Source organism: Aphanomyces astaci, assembly GCF_000520075.1.
Source record: "Aphanomyces astaci strain APO3 unplaced genomic scaffold supercont1.16, whole genome shotgun sequence".
NCBI classification, from domain to species: domain Eukaryota; phylum Oomycota; class Saprolegniomycetes; order Saprolegniales; family Verrucalvaceae; genus Aphanomyces; species Aphanomyces astaci.
The window spans coordinates 1,281,892-1,303,515 of NW_009798279.1; the positions used below are offsets into that span (position 1 = coordinate 1,281,892).

At 50.9% G+C, this 21,624-nt stretch overlaps 9 protein-coding genes and 1 non-coding gene across 16 annotated transcripts; 5 read left to right on the forward strand and 5 right to left on the reverse strand.

The window, feature by feature from the left end:
• Positions 1 to 171: 171 nt before the first annotated feature.
• H257_07857 (hypothetical protein) lies at positions 172 to 1,248 on the forward strand. The gene is made up of 5 exons (XM_009833539.1): positions 172 to 304; positions 360 to 471; positions 525 to 679; positions 737 to 820; positions 867 to 1,248. Exons 1-5 carry the CDS (start codon positions 194 to 196, stop codon positions 1,182 to 1,184), a joined length of 780 nt encoding a protein of 259 aa, XP_009831841.1. The 5' UTR covers positions 172 to 193; the 3' UTR covers positions 1,185 to 1,248.
• Positions 1,249 to 1,433: 185 nt separating this feature from the next.
• On the forward strand, positions 1,434 to 2,064 carry H257_07858 (hypothetical protein). Its single transcript, XM_009833540.1, has 2 exons — positions 1,434 to 1,620; positions 1,683 to 2,064. The coding sequence occupies exons 1-2, from the start codon at positions 1,476 to 1,478 to the stop codon at positions 1,955 to 1,957; spliced, it is 420 nt and encodes a 139-aa protein (XP_009831842.1). The 5' UTR covers positions 1,434 to 1,475; the 3' UTR covers positions 1,958 to 2,064.
• A 291-nt stretch (positions 2,065 to 2,355) lies between these two features.
• Positions 2,356 to 4,528, forward strand: H257_07859 (hypothetical protein; the record flags this gene model as incomplete). The annotated part of the gene is made up of 10 exons (XM_009833541.1): positions 2,356 to 2,602; positions 2,655 to 2,698; positions 2,742 to 3,044; positions 3,335 to 3,374; positions 3,451 to 3,527; positions 3,593 to 3,635; positions 3,694 to 3,780; positions 3,855 to 3,944; positions 4,009 to 4,099; positions 4,194 to 4,528. 10 exons carry the CDS (start codon positions 2,356 to 2,358, stop codon positions 4,471 to 4,473), a joined length of 1,302 nt encoding a protein of 433 aa, XP_009831843.1. The 3' UTR covers positions 4,474 to 4,528.
• A 285-nt stretch (positions 4,529 to 4,813) lies between these two features.
• H257_07860 (hypothetical protein) lies at positions 4,814 to 7,509 on the forward strand. The gene is made up of 11 exons (XM_009833542.1): positions 4,814 to 4,865; positions 4,927 to 5,467; positions 5,530 to 5,652; positions 5,769 to 5,894; positions 5,954 to 6,070; positions 6,130 to 6,345; positions 6,395 to 6,526; positions 6,582 to 6,789; positions 6,843 to 6,929; positions 7,003 to 7,152; positions 7,215 to 7,509. Exons 1-11 carry the CDS (start codon positions 4,828 to 4,830, stop codon positions 7,430 to 7,432), a joined length of 1,956 nt encoding a protein of 651 aa, XP_009831844.1. The 5' UTR covers positions 4,814 to 4,827; the 3' UTR covers positions 7,433 to 7,509.
• A 510-nt stretch (positions 7,510 to 8,019) lies between these two features.
• H257_07861 lies at positions 8,020 to 8,091 on the forward strand. Its single transcript has one exon. It is a non-coding gene; the product is annotated as a tRNA-Pro (tRNA).
• A 776-nt stretch (positions 8,092 to 8,867) lies between these two features.
• Positions 8,868 to 12,152, reverse strand: H257_07862 (hypothetical protein). 3 transcript variants are annotated; one of them, XM_009833543.1, is made up of 11 exons: positions 11,986 to 12,152; positions 11,823 to 11,917; positions 11,673 to 11,761; positions 11,435 to 11,605; positions 11,223 to 11,367; positions 10,621 to 11,175; positions 10,291 to 10,575; positions 10,089 to 10,239; positions 9,377 to 10,038; positions 9,187 to 9,300; positions 8,868 to 9,125 (listed from the first exon to the last, which is right to left on the reverse strand). In XM_009833543.1, the coding sequence occupies exons 1-11, from the start codon at positions 12,020 to 12,022 to the stop codon at positions 8,937 to 8,939; spliced, it is 2,493 nt and encodes an 830-aa protein (XP_009831845.1). In that variant the 5' UTR covers positions 12,023 to 12,152; the 3' UTR covers positions 8,868 to 8,936. The 3 variants fall into 3 exon arrangements, with proteins under 3 accessions (XP_009831845.1, XP_009831847.1, XP_009831846.1); XM_009833545.1 differs by having other exon boundaries at positions 11,435 to 11,761; XM_009833544.1 differs by lacking the exon at positions 11,986 to 12,152 and having other exon boundaries at positions 11,823 to 11,965.
• Positions 12,135 to 13,375, reverse strand: H257_07863. 2 transcript variants are annotated; one of them, XM_009833546.1, is made up of 5 exons: positions 13,081 to 13,375; positions 12,924 to 13,031; positions 12,741 to 12,881; positions 12,613 to 12,691; positions 12,135 to 12,559 (listed from the first exon to the last, which is right to left on the reverse strand). In XM_009833546.1, exons 1-5 carry the CDS (start codon positions 13,348 to 13,350, stop codon positions 12,321 to 12,323), a joined length of 837 nt encoding a protein of 278 aa, XP_009831848.1. In that variant the 5' UTR covers positions 13,351 to 13,375; the 3' UTR covers positions 12,135 to 12,320. The 2 variants fall into 2 exon arrangements, with proteins under 2 accessions (XP_009831848.1, XP_009831849.1); XM_009833547.1 differs by having other exon boundaries at positions 12,613 to 12,881.
• A 20-nt stretch (positions 13,376 to 13,395) lies between these two features.
• Positions 13,396 to 17,928, reverse strand: H257_07864 (hypothetical protein). Of its 3 annotated transcripts, XM_009833548.1 has the most exons (19): positions 17,749 to 17,928; positions 17,449 to 17,694; positions 17,306 to 17,405; positions 17,104 to 17,253; positions 16,848 to 17,051; positions 16,699 to 16,791; positions 16,585 to 16,644; positions 15,903 to 16,532; positions 15,663 to 15,841; positions 15,316 to 15,388; positions 15,057 to 15,263; positions 14,849 to 15,004; positions 14,690 to 14,769; positions 14,537 to 14,600; positions 14,396 to 14,472; positions 14,149 to 14,347; positions 14,018 to 14,101; positions 13,756 to 13,962; positions 13,396 to 13,700 (listed from the first exon to the last, which is right to left on the reverse strand). In XM_009833548.1, the coding sequence occupies exons 1-19, from the start codon at positions 17,907 to 17,909 to the stop codon at positions 13,578 to 13,580; spliced, it is 3,093 nt and encodes a 1,030-aa protein (XP_009831850.1). In that variant the 5' UTR covers positions 17,910 to 17,928; the 3' UTR covers positions 13,396 to 13,577. The 3 variants fall into 3 exon arrangements, with proteins under 3 accessions (XP_009831850.1, XP_009831851.1, XP_009831852.1); XM_009833549.1 differs by having other exon boundaries at positions 13,396 to 13,962; XM_009833550.1 differs by having other exon boundaries at positions 13,756 to 14,101.
• A 532-nt stretch (positions 17,929 to 18,460) lies between these two features.
• Positions 18,461 to 20,020, reverse strand: H257_07865. 2 transcript variants are annotated; one of them, XM_009833551.1, is made up of 7 exons: positions 19,921 to 20,020; positions 19,841 to 19,876; positions 19,665 to 19,796; positions 19,554 to 19,619; positions 19,195 to 19,491; positions 18,729 to 18,924; positions 18,461 to 18,655 (listed from the first exon to the last, which is right to left on the reverse strand). In XM_009833551.1, exons 1-7 carry the CDS (start codon positions 19,993 to 19,995, stop codon positions 18,564 to 18,566), a joined length of 894 nt encoding a protein of 297 aa, XP_009831853.1. In that variant the 5' UTR covers positions 19,996 to 20,020; the 3' UTR covers positions 18,461 to 18,563. The 2 variants fall into 2 exon arrangements, with proteins under 2 accessions (XP_009831853.1, XP_009831854.1); XM_009833552.1 differs by having other exon boundaries at positions 18,729 to 19,491.
• A 68-nt stretch (positions 20,021 to 20,088) lies between these two features.
• H257_07866 (hypothetical protein) lies at positions 20,089 to 20,847 on the reverse strand (the record flags this gene model as incomplete). The annotated part of the gene is made up of 1 exon (XM_009833553.1): positions 20,089 to 20,847. The coding sequence occupies one exon, from the start codon at positions 20,845 to 20,847 to the stop codon at positions 20,173 to 20,175; it is 675 nt and encodes a 224-aa protein (XP_009831855.1). The 3' UTR covers positions 20,089 to 20,172.
• Positions 20,848 to 21,624: the final 777 nt, after the last annotated feature.

The following is a 21,624-nucleotide window of genomic DNA, read 5'->3' on the forward strand; positions in this document are numbered from 1 at the left end:
TACACTAGTACAGTATTTATACCATTTTCACTACTTACTCTCGTGTTTTGTACGTTTGGTAAGTACTTCAAATGCCTTGGGTTGTCGTGAACCAATCAAACCCCCGTAATGCAAATGTTTACCCAATCAGAGCTGTTGGTAGTGTAACTGTCGTAACTATTGTAACTGCCTCGGTTTCATACATTAGTGAAATATGGTATGGCGCGTGGTGTTCCTGGCGGTGGCTGCTGCGGGCGTCGCTGCATCCAACCCTGCATTGGACCTGCTGTGGTGCAATGCTACGACCCGCAAGCAAGTCAAGAATGTACGTACTGGCATTTCTACATCCAATTGCCAATAATCAAGAATCCGTCGAGTAGGTGCCGAAAGCCAGTCCGCTGCAATTCTGCACTAGGAACCAAGACCAACGGTGTTGTCTGCCTATCCATGACACGCAGATCTCGAGCACGTACTTTTCTCTTATGGACACAGGTCCTAAGTCCGTTTCCGTATGAATCCATCGATATTGGCCTCACCCAGCGTAGGTCGCATTTGCAAGCAAGGCCAGAACATGGCGTCCGAGTACCTCAAGTCTGTCTTCTGCGCCGCATGCCGTCCAACGTCGAATCAATACTTGTCCGACGCCATCGATGTGGCCTACTTCTCGCAGCCAACGTTCAAAATCTGTCGTGATTTGGCGGTGCACAATATATATAACTTAACACTATCATTTTGTCCTCGTCACGATGGGAGCTAGGTTGCGGCGGGGCCAAGTCGATTCGCGGACTGCGGCTTTGTGTACGTCGGGGATCGTCAAGACACATGCAAACCTTCCATTGCGGTACGTGTTGACGAGTCAAGTGCGAGAACCTGACTAGGACGTGTAGGTTGCACCAAACGTCGTGTTTCCAGGATGTACACAGGGCCAGCACATTTGCTACGGCAACAACGGGCTGTACAGCTCGACGTGGTACTGCAGCAACAGTCCATGTGGTGTTGACACTCCTGCTGGGTTCCGAGACGCGCCTTGCAGCGGGGACACCTGTACAGACTACTTCATGTTCTTCAATGACAACCGAGGCGGTAAGCCTATATTCTTCGAGGGGAGCGCCGCGGAAATCGTTGATCCGAGTCAATGTCCACCCTCAAACCCCGCCTGCTGCCTTCCAAGCGACATCCCGTTCAGTTCGGACGAAACCATGTAACGAGCGAGATCTTTGTCGAAAGGTCACTGGAATAATAATATTGTCTTTTTTAATTCAAGCAAAAGACAACACAAAAATTGTATAATGCGCAGAGGAGATATTTTTAATCCCCGTTGTGATAAAAAACAAGATTACGCGAAACGAATCGTCTATGATTGGCTAAAACTAAAAATATGGCGTAAATTGATTGGTGGGATCATTTGTACCTCTGGCATTTGCATCGAATGGTCGATGGTTCAGCCCAATTCCCAACACTGAATTGTCCATTTTCAACTTCAGACGCAACACACCATGGGAGGCAAGGCTAAGACGCAGAAGCACACCGCGAAGGAGATCAACATGAAGCACAAAGCTGCCAAGGAACGTGCTGGGGGTGCCGGTGGTGGGGCCTCTGGCTTGGAAAACCGCAAGTGTCAAAAAGTCGGCGTGAAATGCGGTATGTCCACTTACTTTGAGGACGAATTCGTCGCAGCAGTGCATTGATTGTGCTTGTCGTAGACGTTTGCTTGAACGAGTTCTTATCGTTCCCCGACATGCGCATCCACTACGACTCGCGCCACCCCCGTGAAGTATTTCCTGAAGAAGCGGTGAAGGAAGCGTTCCTTGCCGCCAAGAACAAAACTGCCGAGCGACGAGTTGGCCATCAACAAGGCAAGCTAGACTACAAGCACAAGGAGGACGCGGCCAAGCCGGCGCCGGCAGGTGGGCGTGCTAAAGCCGCTGCGGACGATTTGGCTGCGTTGCTCTCTGCCGGTGTCGCCGGCATGAAGTAAACGGTGGTCACTGCATCCAAGTGAGAAGGATTGATTAATATTACCTGCAAATACGAGCATTATTCGTCGAGTTCATCCTTGGTACTAAGTGCTATTGTCAAGTCGATTCGAAATTGGAGTGGGGTTCTCAATCGAATGAGAAGCACCAAATCAGCAGACAATCGATCAACCAATCAAAACCCAGAACACTATCCAAGTGGCCAATCAAATTCACTCTTCGACCAATTCAACACCGAATTGGTGTATGACTGAAATTAGTGTGAACCTGATGACCTTTACCGGTACATTTTACAAGAGTCAGATTTCGCGAATCAGCACAAGAGTCCAAATTTTGGGTAAAAGGGCATCACAGGAGTAATTAACCGGACATTATTTCCGGTTAATTTTCAAACGTCACCATGGCTGACAATGCGCAGATTGACACGGAGGTGGCGTTCTTCTTGAGGCTGGTGAATTGCCGGCGCAGTCGACGCGGCGACTGGAATAGCAGCATCCTGGAGCATGCCCAATTGCATTTGACAGTCCCTGATGCCATCGAGCGGGCGGTATGGTCGACGGCCACGTCCACGGTAGAAGTGACGATCAACCTCAATCGATCGACAGTTGCCCTTCCTCTGCTCGAAGAGCTCTCCATCTTCATCCCACGTGAGTATCGCTATCGTTCGTTCGCAATCCACAAACTTAACTCAGATAGCAGAGACGAGGTCTCCTTTCTGCTACGTGTCATCCACGGCCTCTCATGTACAGTCCCTCGTCATTTCCCACCATTCACATGCTTAAGTAGACCGCCGCCGCCATTGCACATGCCATCTCGAGCAAGCTAGAGTCTAGCGAATTCTTGGCGCTGACACTCCTCAATGCCATTGACCAAGCCGTAAAGCAGTGCAATGACACTATGGCCGCCACGAACGACGGGCATCTCCGCGCATTGGTCGAGGCACGAGTGTTGGCTCAATCCACGACGAACAAGGCAGAATGCGACGTCCTCATGTGTCTCTTGGTGGCTGCGGCGTCGAGTCCCAAGGGACTGTCGCCGTGTTCCGTGCATTTTCAAAGCCAAGGGGTCGACATCGATCGACGCCAAGTGGTGCGTGTGTGCTAGTCGTATTCCGCAAGTGTAATATTGTCCCCATTTATCCAAAATTTGGTTGACTTTTTTGCGAATTCTCCAAATCTATCGATCGATTCGTCGTACTGAAATTTGTATGTAAAACTTGGGCCTGTGGTGATTGGAATCATACTAATTTCATTTTCACACTAATTAGATGTTGATGTCGTCTCCTGCAATCTGATTGGCTCAATTCGTTTGCCGATCCTTCTGTACATTTTTGACTGTGTCGATTGATTCTCCATCACCAGCAACGACCTGTTGGATAGAATGCCGCCCTCACGGCCGTTCCTGCCCTCGCGACACTCGATATCCTTTCAAACGTTGCGTATATACTATTCCGAATCCAATATGTAATATATTATTCCCTTGACCTGGGATGCACATGTGACCGCGTTGCCGTTGCCAGCGCTGCACTTGCTAGAGTGGCTGTGGTGCCGCCTACCAGTGTCCATCAAACAGGTTTTGAAAAGACATGGCTGCCTGAAGCCTTTTCCTTTGTTGTACTCTACTGCTCGACTGAGTAGATTGAACCTGACCAAGTGGCATCGGTGCTCCCTCCTTCTTGCGGTGATATATCCAGTGGAATATGTACACGAGATCTCAACACGATGTGTACTTGCCATAGATTTGCCCCATGTTTGCTTTGCAGCCACGGTGGTGCAGACTGCCAATCCATGGTTTGACCGGCAAGCTGCAAAATTTGGAGTCAAAAGTACGAAACACTCTAATCGAGGATATTATATATATATATAATATTATTTTTCCTGAAATGACTTGGCATCGTAGTGTGTTATCACGGCAGCCGTTTGGCTTCGTTTCATTCGATCCTTCAAAATGGACTGCATGTTATGAGCGGCACGCGACACATGAGCTCTGGTGGGTTTCCGCATTATAGTATTTATTCAATATAGAGGATTGATAAGCTAGGCTGATATTGTAGGCAATCTCTTTGGGGATGGCATTTACTTTGCAGAAAGCGTCCATGTCGCTGCCAACTTTGCGAGTCCCACACCCACAACGTGGCCCAACAGGTTGGAGTTTTGATCTCTTTGCTTGTCAGTTCACGAGGATACTGTATCCCACTGACCATACCATATCTCAGTCCTAACCAATCGTCGAGTGTAGCGCCGTGTTGGCCCCATCGGCGACATGTGTGGCAGTGTGCGAAGTCATATGCGACCCTGCGGCCTCAAAATTGCTTCCGTCTTCGCAAGCCAACGGGGCGTACGTGGTCGTCCAAGATGAACGCTTTGTTCGAGTCAAGTACCTCCTTTTCACGCAGCCTCCGACTCTGTCACATGTTGGCAACAACGATCGTTCAACGCTTGGGTTGCCAGCACTCGTCGCTGCCGTGTGTGTCGCTGTGATGGCCGTCGTTGGTGTCCGCCTTGCTTTGGCTATGTAGAAGTTCAAATTGCCGTCATAATATCTTAGCCATGGCAATGCCACCTGTGATTGCTTCCAAGAATGGCTTAGGTGGAAGACAGGGCCTCCACTGTACTCCAGATGGAGAGAATAGCTAGCTAGCTTTTGATCCAGGGGGGGTTCAAAACTAAGTAGTAGTAGTACTACTACTAGTACAGATGGAGATCAACTAGCGTTTGGCTAAGAGGGTTTCAATACTACGAAGAAGTAGTACTACCAGCAGGCAGCATGTGCATTATATTACTCCCCCATGCATTTGATGGAACGTCTGCTGATTTTGGTGGGAAAAGTTGACACGCAATCGGTTACATATGTAACTGCTGCCTCCCGTTTCATGAACCACGCGCTCCTGGTGTACAAGCCGCGGAAGAGGTACGTCCTGACCTGCCATGTTGATCATCTCTAGTAGTACTAGTATGCTGAAATGTACTAGAGTGCGCAAGAAACCGAGCGAAAAGCTCGAGCCTCTCGTGGCCAAGCGAGTGGCTCGCAAGTGGCAGCGCGACGCCACTGCGTGTTTTGTCGAAACCGATTTGTACCTTCGATGGCGAGATAAGACGCACGATGACCGCCTTGGCGCGGTGCAAGCGACGTGGGCACTCATGTATGGTCATTCGAGTGACATATACCGCGTCCTCAGCCCAGAGCCATCCACGTCAGCAACCACCTTTCGAAACGACCAGTCTGTCGCCGACAACAACAACAACCAGAGCGTTGATAAAAGGGCTGTAGATGCCACAGTACAATTGCAAGCAACGGACAATGTGCCTCTGCTTCTATATCGCCTCCGACTACGCAAAGTGCCACCTCAACAGATGACGCCCCTTGTCCATGAGACCAGCGCCACTACAACGTCACCCCCACCACCAACAACAGCACCATTCGCCACGTCGAGTCGTGACTCAAACGAGTGTGCTGTGGTAACTCTACGCACGACGGGGTTTACCCGACATGGCAGCAGGTATTCCATCGAGGTAAAATCGCTTGACAGCGTCGAAAACAAACTTGTCTTAAGTTATAATTGGTGGGGGGGTAGATGCGGCGCCAACTCGACGCCCACTTGCGTGAAAAGATGGCTGGAAACCTGTGGCAGAATGAAGTTCGGTCTGTGCTGGCTCGGCCGCTGGATGCCACCGTGTTTGTAAATCGGGTTGAGCAGGTACTATACATGTATAGTAGTAGGTTATCCCCTTCTTGTTGTTGTGAATGGCTGCGCTTTTCCATCCAAAAAACGAACGAACTATCCACCACCCCTCGCTTTCTTGATGGACTTAGCTCGACCACATCGCCACATCGCAAAGCTTTGCCGGTTTTGAGAGCCGTGTGCCGCAAGTTGCCACTGACAAGGATGTCCACTGGCGGTATCCATACTCGGCGCACGCCCACAATTGTGCGCGGATGGTATGTGATGAGACCAATTACATGTCCAATCTGGCTGGGCTGCTCTCCTGTTGCGGTAGATCCGTCGGTGCTACCAAACGTCCTGCGATCGGCGCAACATGCAACAAAAGTTGCGGCAGCTCGTTCGCTCCACGCGCTTCGTGCAAGACTTTTTACGATTTCGAGTGCATTGCAAGGTATACATACATCCATACATCTCAAGAATAAATACTTGGACGGGATGGATGGATGGTAGGTCCAACGGCGGCAACGGCGCGCAGTGCAAAGCCTCGTGGCGAGACGACTTCAACGGCCGATGCGGTCGTACTTGGCAACCAAGCACACGTCGGCGAGGCAAATACAGAGCCGATGGCGCCAGGTGCTAGCCAAGCGGACGCTGGCTACCGAGCGACGGATGCATCGAGCGGCCACTTCCATCACCCGCGCGTGCAAGCAGTTTGTGCTAAGCCTGGTACTTACAACTACTACCAATTAGTGCTTACTAGCAGCTTTTAAACTAGAGACGGCGTCACGTGCTGGCCAGTCGCATTCAAACGATAGGCCGTGCGTGGTTGTGGAGACGACGGGGTCGACTGGCCGAAGCGGAACGGAGGGAGGTGGAGTGGCGGGTTATGAAGGAAGCCTCGAAAGTCGTAAGTACACACACGAGGAATGTTTAGCAGGGCGACTATTACCAGTACTACGTAGGCTATGGCGGCGAGCGTGCTGTATTTCATGACTGCGGATGGCAAAGCAGAGGTCAAACGCGAACGAAAACGCATGCGGGAAAATGTTAAACTTGCTAAAACGCAACAAGGAGTACAAGCTGCCACGTCATCATCTCCACCATCCAAGGACGATTTAGAAACGTTGGCCATCCGACACAGCTTTGACACATTCGACACTGATGGCTCAGGTTCATCTTATATATATATCGCTAAAGCAAAGTGAACGTCACCTTGACATTAGGAAGCATCGACGTCCATGAACTGCGGTTATTGCTGTCAGAACTGGGCATTCCGATTTCAGACCGAGAGCTACAAGCTGGCTTTCAAGGTAAGGAGACAAAAACCATTGTTTTATGCCAATTGATGGGCTAATAATATATCGACAAAAAATACTGTATTAGAAATGGACACGGACGGGAGCGGGACCATCGATTTCGACGAATTCGCAGCGTGGTGGAAACACGGGTTGACGGCGGGGAAAGCCAAAACTCAAATGGCGCTGCTGCGACTCAAACTGCGCGGCCGATCCTTAGTCCACAAGATCACTGGCGGTAACTCCTCATGCTTTGTACTGCATCACTGATCACGGACGAGCTAATGCGGGTGACTGTAGCCGAAGCGCGAGCCCAAGCCGCCAAGCGCATCGCCAGTCGACGGCGCGTCGACGCCATGATTGCCGCGCGGGACGAGTTTCGCAATGCGCGGCCTCCAGTGAGCTGTTGCCACATGTGTCACATGGCATTTGGGCTAGACCAAGACTGGTTTGTTCACACAAGACACCACTGCGCTGGTCGCGACGAGCTGCACCAACTGCCACCGTCGAAACACTAGACAACATCCACACGCTACCGCCAACGCAAAGTAGCTACCGTACTACAGAATAAAGTCATCACGTCACATAATTCGTACCGTTAGTATTCTTACCTGTGCCACACCCAAGAACGCCGCTCATAGTAGCTTGTACCGCCGCATGACTGTGATGATCTGCGTTGATAGAAATCTGCCAATGACTGTTTTAGAACGGTAGTCATTCATAGTAACAACTCAAAACGCTTTGTACGTGCAATAGGAACACGCTCTGCGTCAAGACGAAACGCCCACGACAGCTCGCAACTCTTTGAAACTCGACCGTGCGGGGGATGTTGTGGTGGGGTGTGGAATGAACTGAATGCACGGACACAGATGATGAGAGTTGGTGTGAATTGGCTTCAACTTGGCTACGAGACGGCACCCGCGCAAGCCCAGACTCGAGTTGGTGATGAATACCTTGACCGCGGCAATGGACTTGAACGCCATAACGTTACACCGTGGCCGCAACACACACCATGGCCATCCTCGCTAACGTGCCAGATACTGCCACGTCATGTCTTTTGTCCCAAAAGTATTTAATATTAATTCACTGGGTTTGCACCAAGAGAGCCTCTTTGGTCTAGTGGTATGATTCCTGCTTAGGGTGCAGGAGGTCCCGATTTCGATCATCGGAAGAGGCCACACTTTTTCTTTTGTATGTATAGTCATGGTAATTGATTTCAAAATGGACTGGGGCTGCCAATCGAATCGACGGACAGAAGTAGCCAATGAAAATTTCAAAAAATCAGCTTTCAGCCAATCATATAGCAGGTGGGTGGATTGGGTGCATTGCCAAGTATTAATAAGTAACTTATCTCCATTTCACAAAGAGTTGAATATTGCATCAAACAGACAGTGAGTATATTTTATAGTCATGGTAATTGATTTCAAAATGGATTGGGGCTGCCAATCGAATCAACGGACAGAAGTAGCCAATGAAAATTTCAAAAAATCAGCTTTCAGCCAATCATATAGCAGGTGGGTGGATTGGGTGCATTGCCAAGTATTAATAAGTAACTTATCTCCATTTCACAAAGAGTTGAATATTGCATCAAACAGACAGTGAGTATATTTAGTTCAAGTAAAATGCCGTCTCGACGATTTCAGGTGGATTTGACGTCGTTCGTCGAATCAACCAAAAATACAGTACTAACAGCAAATTTAGCTTGAAAGCACAATATTACTCATTTTTTAGATACCAAATTCAGTACAAAAGATCGATCGACGGATTTGACAAATCCTGGGCTGTGATCCCACCACACTAATTTAAGTCACACACTAATTATTTGTTGATTGGTTGAACCAATGATTTCCTACAATCGGATTGGCTAAGTTCTTCTGCCAATTCTTCTGCACATTTGGTTGTAACATCCGGCTGCCGGATGTATCCAGTTTTAAACAAACCCTTTTAGCTGGTTGACCCCATATTGTCTTTTTGACGAGTACGGATCCACATCCTAGTAAAATTGCACTTTGTTAGCCCGACTTAATGAAAGCTCGGTCGTTTCTTTGGCGGCCGGCCCCTTCCCCGCTTGATGGCGGGCGAGTCGTCCTCCAAACGCGCGCGTTTTTCTATGGGGGAACTGCCATGGTCGTCGTCGTCACCCGCTGAAAACTTAGCGTCATTACTGCGCTTGGAAGGGTCGACTTCCCCTTGCAGGTGCTTGAGTTGGGCCTGGGAGCAACAACTTGTCAGTATGCTGGGGTGGTGGGTGGTAGAAGTAGTAGGATACTACCTCTTTCTTATCCAATGCACATTGCAGCTGTTTTACTTGTCCGTTGAGATCCAAGTGGTCCGAGGTCAGTTGCTGCAGCATCTGATCTTTATTTCGCAGTCGAGCTTTGAGGTTCTACACAAATAAAGTAGGGACATTCAGTATAGGACCCATGATGGACGTTGTCTAGGATGGGACGATGATGACGTACGTTGTTGGCCATGCGCAATTCTGCAGCCAACCGTCCCTCGCCAATGCTGATGACTTGATCTTGCCGCATGCCCAGCATGTGTTGTTTGCTGATGTTCCACGCATGTTCTAAGGTTGCATGTGCGCTCAACGCTTTCCGTAGAAGGGATGCTTGTTGTTGAAACATCGCGTCCATTTCACAAATGGACGGGGTCAGACCCAGTTCTTCGCGATAAATCGACGGCTCCGCTGCTTCACCAGACTGTGCAATTGAAGACGTGGTGGTGGTTGGGGCTTGATATCGTAGCTGCTGCTGATTGCCCAAGTCAGACAGGGCCACCAACACGTCGATGCCATCGGACAGCGTCAAACTTTTTCGCTGGTCTATCGATGCTGGTGCCGCAGAATGGTCTGTGGCAACAGGAGCCGCCTCTGTGGATGCCTCCTTGGTCATTCTTGGTAGCGGCGGGGGGGGAGCCGTGTCGGGCCTGGGGAGCCGTTCCTCAATACCTTCGGGCTGAGCCCTCGGCGTCAAATTTGCATACAGCGTCGCATTCGCTACATAACTGGTCCACTCGTCGATTGATCGGGCTTCTATGTGGACGTAGCTCTTGTCGCCAAACGGCATGCACTCTTTGCGCCACGCAATATTCCACGTTGACGGATCATCGACCTTCTGGTTGGCTATTACCACATGATCGTCATTACAAAAACAAACTGTCAAGCATCGTTACCGTCGTAAAAATGTTTCATAAGAGTTTGAATGCTTTGAAATTGCGCTTGATGGTATTGCATTTGTTCGCGCACGACGATACTCATGGTTTTGGCGGCCTCCACAAGCGGTGCCGACTGGTCCTTCAAAATCACAAGCGCAGTTTCCACGACCTACCCATTTGTATACGATGAACACACTTGTACCAAACTATACATTTGTACCGTGTGGATGTCCCGTACGAACGCGTCTTCGCTGGAATAGCGCAGGTTTCGCACCAACGCGATGATTTGGAACAGATCGAGGGGGAGTAGATGCGGATCCATATCCGCCGGCCGGTCGATGCCCACAAGAAGCGGGCCACAAAACGGCATGCCTTGGCGATTGGTTGCAATGACCGACCAAATGCGCTCGAGGATTTTGGCGAGGCGGACCTTGGGGCTTGGCGCATTGCAGTGTGGACATACCATGGTTTTCTCGCGACGGCTGATCTTGCTCAAAGCAGGATGCTACAAGAGAAACGTATAAGTCCGTTGCATCACAGCGTCACATACCGAGGGCAAGACGGTGTCGTCGACCGCGACGGGGCAGTGCAGGCAATGCCAAATGGATTTGGTGGACGTTTGCACGGGGGGTTCTTTCCGGCCCGACAAAACGCAACTGTGGCGAGGGCATACCCACTCGGTGTCTTCATCCGTGGGGAACGGAAACGCGCCCAAGCACAGTTGATGGTACACTTTGGTGCATCTAGGGAACTCGCACACGACCAACTCGCCCCCAAGGCCGCACAAGAAGCAGCGTTCTTCCGACGCCAAGTCCACCGTGGGCGGGGGCCGTGCTGGTTGATCTTCCCTCTCGCCCCGTCCTCTGGGATCTCTTCGCAGTTTAGCGTCCGTCGTGGGTTTGCGGTCGCGGCGGTTGGACGTGCTAGCCACCGGAGTGGCCTGGACAGACTCGTCCACTGTTGGCGACGGCAATGGAATCTCATTGGGGCACACCGCGCTCGGACCTCGCTGCAAAAATGAGGATCCATTCGTTGGGGTTCGCTTGAAGGCGGACGCAACACGACTTAGGTTGCACAGGGGACAAAACCATTCGCCAGAAGGGACCTACATGAGCATTCCGTTAAATGCGACGACGGGCGGACATAACAGACCTCGACAAGAGGGGGCTTGAGGCACGTCATGTGGTACTCTCGCTCGCAGTCCTTGCCGTCACACACGATCCGTTGCTCGAACGTCCCCTTCTTCTTGCACACGGCGCACGCGACGTCGGTTTCGACCTCATGTTTTTTTAATTTGCTAAAAAACGCACCGATAGAATTCAACGGTCAAGAACGTTCGCCCCGACGGGGGCACGGGAACATACATGCGCTCGGAGAATGTCATGTGCGCGTGGGTCTCCCTGGCCGCGGCAATCGCTGTTTTGGCCTCTTCGATGCCTTCGAGGTACTGAAGGTGGAGTTTCGACCCCTTCTTGGACTTGATGGACGGATGCTCGTCCATGAACTCATGCACGTTGCTGCGGAGAATCCACCCGCTGCACACAACGACGACGATGGGCGATTAGATGGGGGCTTACGTGAAGCATACACGATATGACGTACTAATTGTGAGACCCGTAGAAGTACACGCAGAGCTGTCCCTTGCGTTGGCGATGCGGGAGGTACGCGATCCACTCCTCCATCTCACACACCTGCAAACAAGCACTACATCAGTGCCAAGGACGTATCCACATCAGCATGATGTCGTCGTACCCTTGCCGGCCAAAACGGATGCGCACCGACCCGCGCTAAAAGAATGCCAAAGTGCTCGTCCAGGAGCACCTTGAGATCGTCGGCCGCGACGTTTTCTACGCATCCGTCATGCCCATCGTTACGCTACATGTACCATAGCCAGCATGGTTCTACTACCGCTTACCGAAGTAATCGGCTTCGTCGGCGCTCAGGTTGGTCATCGTCGCCCTGCCGCCGCTGCGCCGTCTGTCGTCTCTGTCGGTCTGGGGTTGTGGCAATGGAAATTATCACGCCACAATAGGTTTTGTGCAAATTTTAATTCGACCGACTCAATGGTATACAAAGTCCCAGTACATTCGATCAGACATTTAATATAATTACGCGGCCCTCTAGCGAAATCAAACGTTCGGATATGTATGTTCCCCGCGACTTCATAGCAACGTGGTTTTTACGCGCGCAACTTATTTCGTTCTCGCGCCATTTCGGAATTTGACGCCAAGAAGACAGACCGCCGACGAATTAATTGCCGCCGCGCGGGGCCGGAGCGCGCGTGGTCAAGCGCGTGTAGATGGCATCCACTTCGTCCAGCAACAACTCGTACGCGCCCGACGCTACGAGGCCGCGGTGGGTTTGTTCATTGAGACCACCCGGCGTTGCCGCTTCTTCCGCCATGTCTTGGAAAGGTTCATGCGAAATCATGCCGGCATCCGCGAGCGATTGAAAAAAAGAAGACACGTAGTCGCGCGACGCTTGCTCCTCTACACACGCAACATTCAATTCCATATGTGTCATGAAGAGGACGCGTACGTACCGACGCCGTTCTGGACACACCATTTTTGCAGCGTGCCGCAGGTGGCGTAGAAGAAACTGATCATCGCCGTCATGCCAGTCTACAACGCCGACTACATGAGCCGAGTCGACGAAATAGTTTGGACCCACCAAAGTCGTGACTTCCTTCTCTTCGTTCACCATGACTGGAGTCCCGATTTGTTGCAGCAACTCGCGAACAAAAGGGTGCGGCGGATAGGCCAAAATAGGACCAGTCCGGCGCGAGGAGCTTGGTAGCGGAATGGTGCGCACCTACCCAGCCGATGAAAACATAGGAGGATATGAAAACCTTACCACTTGAGAACGAGGCAAGCGAAGAAGGTCCAACAGCTCTTGGTATGGAATCGTTGCCATCATCGATACAATCGTGACGTTTTGAGGAAAGTTGAGCAAGGGCAGTTCCTACAGGACACCGCACGTCAACGGATGGATCAAAGCGGGAGGCACATACCTGTCGGGCAACATCGGGAAGGAGACCAATGAAAATGATGTTGGAGTGGTCGATCACCGCTTGATTCGTCGGCGCGATGGTGACATGGTTGGGAAACCTGGCATGGAGCGCTTTGGCCTTGTCTGCTCCGCGAGGACTCACGTAGATGTGCCTGGGCACCCACGTCGATTTGTCTGCCACAGGAGTGCAATACCCAGACATGACGGCGCTTCCGATCTTTCCCGTGCCGAGAAGGCCAAGCACAAGTCCATTTTCGAGGGAGGTTGCCATGTTTTTGCAGGTCGTTCCAAAAATGGATGCGGAAACGAAGTGGTATGATGATTCTCTCAATTTCATTGGTTAAAATAAATTAGATTTTTCGGTATGGATGCATAGTACGCGTCAATGATTGGCTCATTTTGTATCCGCACTTAACTAAGCTGATGCAGGGATTGATCACTTCGACCATGAGAACCAGCATGCAGAAGCGATGGAACTCCCAGGGTGGCATGATGAGCCTACCCTTTGGGCTTCTTTTGCCGTGCACGTGGAAGGATCATATCACCGATGAACTGCTCCAGCCGCTTGAAGTAAGGTATGTACGGATTGGCAATCACGTACTCGGCCAACGCGCCCAAGGCCTACACCCATCTGTAGTCACGCCACCTCTCTGCCAGCAAAATCTTCTGCCTGTACCTCTTCAAACTCGATGTAGTCCACTTGAAGCTCTTCGTTCGCAGTCATGTCATCCCACTCGTCGTCCTCGTCTTCGTAGTGTCGTTGCACGAGCGCAAAGATCTGCTTCACCGTGTTTTCGGTCACGTACGACCCGATCAACTTGCAGTCTTTCACCATCATGATAAACTCGACCAGTCCAATCGTGGACCGCGGCTTGGAGCTTTTCTACATTGTGACGATGGATGAGGGAGGAACCATGCCTGGCTAACAAAAGCCATACCAACGCCTCGTCGGTCTTGACACTCGAGTAGTACTTGAACGTCCGCTGCAGCGGTTGCTTGAACTTTTGGTAGACTCCCCGCACCTGCATACACGATTAGCAAGGCCGACTTGGCTGACATGGGATCGTACGTCGGCAGTCTGCAGGAGCATCCGAAACACTTCGGGCTGCGACCGACACGCATGCGGAATCACGCACTTTTCAATGAGTTCACGGATTCGCTCTTCAAACATCACTTGCGGGAACTTCTTGTCGGCCAGCACCACGAGCGCCGACACAAACATCGCCGGGGACATCTCCTTGGCCGCGGTGGTCGTTTGCACGGTCGTCCTACACTCTCGATGAATCGAATCTTTCACCATGTACAGTAACTTGTACCTGTCCGAATTTACACATTGGTAGTACACGCCTTCGGCGACGGCTTGAGTGACCTTTTTGTCCACAATAGCGCAGTCCTACCAGATACTAGCTTGAGTCTCGCTGACCATCGTAACTACTAACACAACCCAACGTGATCACCTTGATGAACTTGGCCCACTCTCCAGAGCTCATTGTCGTGGCGCGGCCGCGCAGTGCGCCGCTGCTACTCGGGAATTCTCATGGTATTGATACAAACTTCAACAGTGGGACTAAATGAGAAGTACATAGGTAACTAGTAGAGTAGTACGGTACCTGTAATGGCGAAAGATCGCACAGAGTTCCTTGAACCATTGCTGGAGTACTTTTTGAATGCCTGCGACTCGAGTGAGTACCTAACGCATTTGTTAGTACTAAATTGAGTTGTTAGTACTCATTAGGTACACAATATATACAGGTAACATTATTACGTACTTCGGTCTCTGTGAGAGACGTGCGGCGGCTGTCGGGGCTGCTGAGAATGATGTCTCGGACCAAAACGGGGGGAACCACCGTGAACTTCAGCATTGTTTGCGCCCTTCGCTCGTCCACGACGTCTTCTTGCACGCCTTGGAGTTTCTCGGAGAGGAGCTACAAACACCAATGCAACAACTCTGGGGACGACCGAGATACGAGTACGTACCCGCCACGTAAAGCACAGGATTTTATGCGTGAGCTTGGTGAGCACGGTGGATGCTTCGTTGGACGTACAAGCAAGCGACGTGAGTTCGCCTTGCATTTGCTTGTGATAGCTTTCACAAGACTTGATCTCTTTCACCAAACTCAGCACAAGCCCCTTGTCCGGAGTGTCGTCCGTGGCGCGCCGCACTTCGAGCATGATCGTGCGCACCTCCACATGCTCTCCTAAGCGATATTTCCATGATTGACAAAACGATAGTTACCTTTTTCCAGCACGTGACAATATGCAAAAACGCATTGCGCGCCTTGTCCATGTTGAGTGGTGCAAAGTGAGCTCTACACATTCTTGTCGCTGAGAATATATATATATATATATATATATATATATATATATATACTACAGTATTTGTCGTTGATCTGCACCTTGAAATATTAATATAAACGCGAATGTAATTCTAAAATTGAATACAATCTCTCAAATTAATTGAACATTTCGAATATTTAAATAAATTCTACAAATTTAATTGCATGGTGCAATGGTACGACAATACGGTACAGTAGCACATTATATTTATGACACATCAAACTCTTGTCAAATCGTCGTACATACTGGTGCATGCCAAACAACATGGCGACAAACACGACATTCTCGGGGCTTTTATGTCCGGCGATGGATTCGGCCGTGACCACCACAGGAAGCGTCGCGTCCATCGCATGTTCCAGGGGGCACTCTCGGTTGAACCGCTCGATGTGTTGGAGGCGGGTGTCGACATCGATTTCCCCCACGACCTGCAACACTTTCTGTATTACAAAATGGGAATATTAATCCAAATATATGTGACGTCCGTACGGTGGCGTCGTACGCTTTCGGGTACAAGTGGTGCAGCAGCAGTGCAAACCGGTGACCGTCGGCGAGGTCTTCGGAGAAGTTGCGCACGACTTTGTCTTGGGGGCGCGTCGTGGCGGTGCTGCGGTCGAGCTGGAGGCGCATCCAGTTGAGCAGCACCACGTCGATGGGTTTCGTAAGTAGGTTTTGAATCGTGTGGTGGTCGTGGTGTGTGTGCTGCTGCGGCTGTTGTTTTCCGTACAAAGTCGATTGTTTGAACATGAGTTCCGACAACTCCCTCAGCTCCTGGCCGTCCGTTTGGTGGCGCAGACTGTCCATGACATCGCTCGAGCTTTGGATAACAGAAGACTCGACCATACGCGCCATGGCAAAGAGGCTTTCGAGCAGCAGCCTGTTCAGTTTGGCGTCGTCCTCTGCGTCGGGGGAGGTGGGGGCTGCGATCGTGTCGATGGGCTCGAAGAGGGCTCTCACGGGCACGGCGCCGCCGCCGTCAGCATTCCCCGCCCGTATCGATCGGTTCGCTGCTTCGAGCTCATGAATGCGGGCCACGAGCTGGCTGTTGATGGATGTCAGCTGGTCCACTTGGACTTGCAGCTCTTTCATCCGGGTGGCGGCATCGCCCAGTTGAATATCCTACACCCACCCATCTCATTAAAACACCAATGAAATCCTTCGTGATGATGACCTTGCGCCCGAGGGATTCTGCAGTCACCGACAGCATGGCTTGGTAGTTGGCCGACTCTCGCTAGCGCCACTTGTCAGTTCGATTTTGCATAGGTAGTACTATGGTACTACTTACGTAGTAAGCCCTTCGCAACGCTTCCACGCGCCACACCCGAAAGGTTTTTTTTACCATGGCTTTGGCTTCGTAGCGAAACGTGCGGTCCATAAACTAGAGCACGATCGGACGACATTTGAAGTACATGAATGGTCAGGAGAGACTCGAACCGTTCGAATGCGACGGCGCCGCTGGACCATGTACGCCCAGTTGTAAAACAGCAGCCGCTGCACCTTGCGCTTCCACGTTTTGGTGGTGCCGTCGATCACGCGCTGCATCTTTTCGACGCCCACTTGGTGAACCGACGAGTCTGTGAGTTTGCGCGTGTTTTCGTCCAGGAGCTCCAAGCACGTCCGTCGCAGTCGTTTGCTTTCCTGTCCACCCAATCCCCGTTGTGCAAATGTAGATAATATAGATCATGGGTACGAGAAAGTGGGGCACTTTGTGGTCAAACAGGGTATCATCGTCCCTGCCATCGCGCTCGTCAGCGGCTGGTCGACAAACGTACACCGCCGCCATCAACGCCTGCAACAACCGCCGCAAGAGTCCGCCCGACGTGCCCAAGCGGTCTGCAAACTACACGTGGAAGCAGGGTGAACTTCGGCCATTCAACGTGCAAGGCCTCTACCTTGTGTACAAGGGTGCATGCTACGGCGGTGAGAAATTGGTTGGGCTGCTCGAGCCACGAGCTCATCGTTTGAGCTTCCTGTAGCTTCACTTCCCCGTATCTAACCACACGATAGTCACGCTGTGGAGGATTTCACCACGTACAAGGCAAACGAGGTAAAGTTGTCGTCGACGGCGTCCGTGGCATACTGGTCGTGCCACTTGTTCCACATGATGCGTTGCATGGATCCGTCGTCGTCGGCGACGTTTGCAAACGGATACATGATGCCCACTTCGTCCTTGGGCTGCACAGGAGCGTGGGGGTGGTGGTGTGGAGGTGGTTTCCTAGGCGTCACCGGCTGTCTAGCGCCCCGGCTTGTGGGTGGCTCTACGCGAGACTGTCGGCCTCGACTACTCGGTCGTTGATCCAGTCAGCCCTGCCTGTAGTAGTATTGTAAAACGTACGTGAGACCTGGAGGTCGATGCCCCGATCCCCGATGATCGGCGGTTGGTTTCGGTCGGAAATGCGAGTCTGCCGTGGTCGCTCGCAGCGCCGTGTCAACTGGAGATTTCATTGGACGAAACACCTGGGGCAGCGACGTCGGATCACAGTACGACGGCTCCATCCACACAACACGAATCAAGGCCACCAGTTACAAAAGACGTGCAGTTTCATGGTGGCGGTTACAAAAACAGTTACGAGCTCAACTTAATGTCGTTGGAATTAGGACGATATCCAAAGCGATTTGAGATGGGAGGTGACTACTTCACAATCGACGAGGCACAGGTGCTCCACCATATCCCATTTATTTCTTAGGGCTGGCCTGGATGCACCCCATAAAATTATGCCATAACGTTAAACCGTTTTGGCAAGTCTGCAAAAATTTCCCAAAGTCCCATATCCAATGAAATAAGGAGAAAAGAAGTATCTACAAAGTTGTCTGGATGTCAGTTGAATTATTTCCCATTGAAGTGCAACACTTGAACCGTGAACACAAACCTCCATAAAAACCCCGATTCGGACGAAAGTTTTGGCATTCAATTTTGAACTTTGGTAGGCATCCAGATGAACAAAATCTCGAAAAATGGAGTATTTCGATTTTGGCAACTTTTCTTAAAACATCGGCCATATTATGCCATTTTTCGTGGCATTCAGACCCGCTCTTAAGTATAACTCCAAATGTTGTCAGCATCGCCATGCCTCCATATTACGCGTGCCATTATTAGAACTATCGACTAAGTATGTATTGAGGGAACTTGTGCTACTATGTTGTGCTAATTTACTCGGCGGTGACATCGCCGGTCGTGACACGTCGATGGAACGATTTGCATACGTTGCGCATCAGCATTGCAATCGTCATGGGGCCAACTCCTAATTCAGATATAATATATATATATAGTTAACAGCGTATATTTGGTCGACTAGATGAAATATATAGACGCACCTCCGGGTACGGGTGTGATGGCCGATGCAATGCCCAGCGCTTCGTTAAAGCAAACGTCCCCCACCATGTCATTCCCGACGAAATTGATACCCACGTCGATGACCACGCAGCCAGGTTTGAGCCACTCGCCCCGAACAAACTGCGGAACTCCGCACGCACTCACGACAATGTCGGCTTGGCGCACGAGGTTTTCAATCTAAGCCACGTCATGATATTATTGGAAACAACAACAATAAACGTATGTCGATATTGTTGTGTTTATTATAAACAAATGTACAAAAGAATCGGTAGAAGTATTTAGCCAATCAGATTTCATCATCAAGTCATAGTTAGTGCGTGACTTAAATTAGTGTGATTTCAACCACCATAGAAAAGCTCGTGACATACAAAATTCAGTACAATCGATCGATCGATATTTGCGAATCAGCACAAAAAATAGTCTACAATTTGGGTAAAAGGGCAATACTTGAGTGGTTTGGGAGTGACAAGAGATGACCGTGGCGTGGCGCTTGCGTAATAGCATGCCCACTGGGTTCCCCACGAGGTCGCTTCGACCCAGCACCACCGCCACCCGGCCTGCAATCGGGACCGCTTCTTGGTCGAGCATCTCCACAATGCCTTCCGGTGTACACGCCGTAAAGTACGGCGTCCGTCGACGCATGGCCAATTCGCCAACGTTGTACGGATGCAGACCGTCGACGTCTTTCGTAGGTAGCACCGCATCCACCACAGCTTTTTCGTCGATCGTGGCCGGCAGTGGCATCTACATACATATCAGCTTCCTTCGCCATACGTTACCTTGTGGGGGGCATGTCTAAGGCATACCTGAATGAGAATGCCGTCGATGGTCGGATCGGCATTGAAGGCATGCACTTGACGCAGAATTTCGGCCTGAGGTTAATGTTACAGTGTGATGTGGATGCCGGTTGTACCTACTTGTGTCGTGGATTGTGCAAAGAATCGGTTCTCGGCGCGGATGCCAACTTCAGCACATGCGCGGCCCTTGGCTTCCACGTACAGCCGGGAGTCCTGTCGGTCGCCCACCATGATCATCCCTAAAGCGGGCCGCTGTCGGTCGTGTGAGTGGAGTTGCTTGAACCGGTTGACCTTACCTCTGTGGTTTGAGTGAGGGCCACGACTGAATCAATCTAAGTGCATCTAGTGAGATTGAGTAAGAGTGGCTACTACGCACGTTGTCCTTGATCTGCTGCCGGATCTTGGCCGAGATGGCCGTGCCGCTAATCACCTTTGTGGCCCGCCCCATCATGTGCCACCAACTTGTTGCCTTCAAGGCGTTGCAATAAAGTACGATACGCTCGAAAGGCAATCGCACTTCAACGAGTTCACAAGTGAATCAACCATGATAGTGAATTACAGTGCGAATGCCAATAGGATTACAGTACTATTAGTAGTATGTATTGTAAGATCACAGCTCTACGTAGGCTCAGCTGGATAACTTTCGCTTCTTCGGGTTCAAATACGACGCCAATTCGCTGGATTGACGCAAATGATCGGCGATGGCTGCAAGCTTGGGGTACTTGTCGGGGGTCGCCATAAGTTGGTCAGGGAACGCACACCAGATTTGCGTGTGAAAGTCCAGGACGTAAATGTCGGCAAATGTCGGTGCTTCGCCCAAGAAATAAGGTCCGACAACTCGTTTCTCGAGGCCGCCCAGGAGTCGCGGGAGGATTTTGTTGTTGGCGTCCGCCAGCTTGTCGGCCTTCTTGGCTTCGTCCGGTTCCAACAAAGCAGCGTTGACAAACGTCATGGTGGCTTCCACGACAGTATCGACGACAAGGTCCGCCTCCAACGCTTCCAGGGGATCTTGGGGGTACAGTCCTGCTAACATGGCGGCATAACGTGCGATGGCGACACTCTGCGCAAACACTTTCGTTCCATTGACCTTGAGGGTAGGCACTTGGCCAAACGGCAGGTCCAACGACGGTTTCTTTTCAGGGAATTCCTTCCCAGGGATGCGCACGTCGTCAAAATCAATACCGCCATATGCTAAGATCAATCGAATGGGTTCCGCACGCCCGCCAGCATCAAAGTAGGTCAGTTCGAGCGACGGAGGTAGGGCTCGTGGCATGTTGGAAATGCAAAAAATGATGGATCGCATGATTGTATTTGGTGATGTGCACTCTGGATGGAATGTATGTCCTCATCCGGTAAAATGTGCTGTTTATCCGACGTCAACAGGGCGGCAAGGTCAACTCGGACGAAAAAGGGAGTCTGGCGCCAACATTGCACTTCAACAATGTTCGCAGTTAATCTTGGAGGGCATATCAAGTAGATGTATCTGCAGCTCCAGCTATGCGCCACTATTGTGAAACGGGTACTTACCTCACTTCCCCACCAACGTTGGCATCATCTTGAACTGCTCACAGCACCAGCACGTGGGGAGTCAGTCCTTCGTTCGCATAAACGTACTTTGGCCACAGGGGTCGTGCCGAACTCATTCGTTTGCTACTGGCATCCGTTTCAAAGAGTATCCGCAATTCCTGCCGCAGCCATTTCAAGCCGAGAAAATATCACTGGACCTTTCGTTTGGGCATGTGCCAACGCTGAAGGCTTGTAATGGCAAGACACACGCCTTGATCGTTGCCATCGCTCGGTACGCTGCAAACCTCGTAGGATTGTGTCCGGGCGATGCGTTGAAAGCTCTGTATTGATCGTGGTCGCTGTGTACTGTACTTGGAAAAGGACGAACATGTCAAAGCTCTTAGTATTGCCGACGACACTGCATACATATGTACAAAATTAAATCCTAGTAGTACATAGTAATATTTTTAAAATACCAATGTCGTTATTTCAACGGGTATCGTCGGGCCTTTCTTTCTTGGGGGCCAAGCGAACCATTGGGATAGTTACCTGCTTGACTTTTACACCCGCTTGA

Coding starts and splice junctions, on each gene's coding strand:
- H257_07857 (XM_009833539.1), top strand. CDS start 194: ATGGTATGGCGCGTGGTGTTCCTGGCGGTGGCTGCTGCGGGCGTCGCT. Junction 472..524: donor CTTTTCTCTTATGGACACAG/GTCCTAAGTCCG, acceptor CACCCAGCGTAG/GTCGCATTTGCAAGCAAGGC. Junction 821..866: donor CATGCAAACCTTCCATTGCG/GTACGTGTTGAC, acceptor TAGGACGTGTAG/GTTGCACCAAACGTCGTGTT.
- H257_07858 (XM_009833540.1), top strand. CDS start 1,476: ATGGGAGGCAAGGCTAAGACGCAGAAGCACACCGCGAAGGAGATCAAC. Junction 1,621..1,682: donor AAAAGTCGGCGTGAAATGCG/GTATGTCCACTT, acceptor TGCTTGTCGTAG/ACGTTTGCTTGAACGAGTTC.
- H257_07860 (XM_009833542.1), top strand. CDS start 4,828: ATGAACCACGCGCTCCTGGTGTACAAGCCGCGGAAGAG. Junction 6,790..6,842: donor ATTCGACACTGATGGCTCAG/GTTCATCTTATA, acceptor CCTTGACATTAG/GAAGCATCGACGTCCATGAA. Junction 7,153..7,214: donor AGTCCACAAGATCACTGGCG/GTAACTCCTCAT, acceptor GGGTGACTGTAG/CCGAAGCGCGAGCCCAAGCC.
- H257_07862 (XM_009833543.1), bottom strand. CDS start 12,022: ATGACCAACCTGAGCGCCGACGAAGCCGATTACTTCG. Junction 11,368..11,434: donor ATGACATTCTCCGAGCGCAT/GTATGTTCCCGT, acceptor TGCGTTTTTTAG/CAAATTAAAAAAACATGAGG. Junction 10,240..10,290: donor TCGTACGGGACATCCACACG/GTACAAATGTAT, acceptor ACAAATGGGTAG/GTCGTGGAAACTGCGCTTGT.
- H257_07863 (XM_009833546.1), bottom strand. CDS start 13,350: ATGGCAACCTCCCTCGAAAATGGACTTGTGCTTGGCCTTCTCGGCACG. Junction 12,692..12,740: donor AGAAGGAAGTCACGACTTTG/GTGGGTCCAAAC, acceptor TCGGCGTTGTAG/ACTGGCATGACGGCGATGAT. Junction 12,560..12,612: donor GTGTGTCCAGAACGGCGTCG/GTACGTACGCGT, acceptor TTGCGTGTGTAG/AGGAGCAAGCGTCGCGCGAC.
- H257_07864 (XM_009833548.1), bottom strand. CDS start 17,909: ATGGAGCCGTCGTACTGTGATCCGACGTCGCTGCCCCAGGTGTTTCGT. Junction 17,406..17,448: donor AACTTTACCTCGTTTGCCTT/GTACGTGGTGAA, acceptor TCGTGTGGTTAG/ATACGGGGAAGTGAAGCTAC. Junction 16,792..16,847: donor GGCGCCGTCGCATTCGAACG/GTTCGAGTCTCT, acceptor ATCGTGCTCTAG/TTTATGGACCGCACGTTTCG.
- H257_07865 (XM_009833551.1), bottom strand. CDS start 19,995: ATGATGGGGCGGGCCACAAAGGTGATTAGCGGCACGGCCATCTCGGCC. Junction 19,492..19,553: donor TCGACGGCATTCTCATTCAG/GTATGCCTTAGA, acceptor ATATGTATGTAG/ATGCCACTGCCGGCCACGAT. Junction 18,656..18,728: donor CATCACACCCGTACCCGGAG/GTGCGTCTATAT, acceptor TATCTGAATTAG/GAGTTGGCCCCATGACGATT.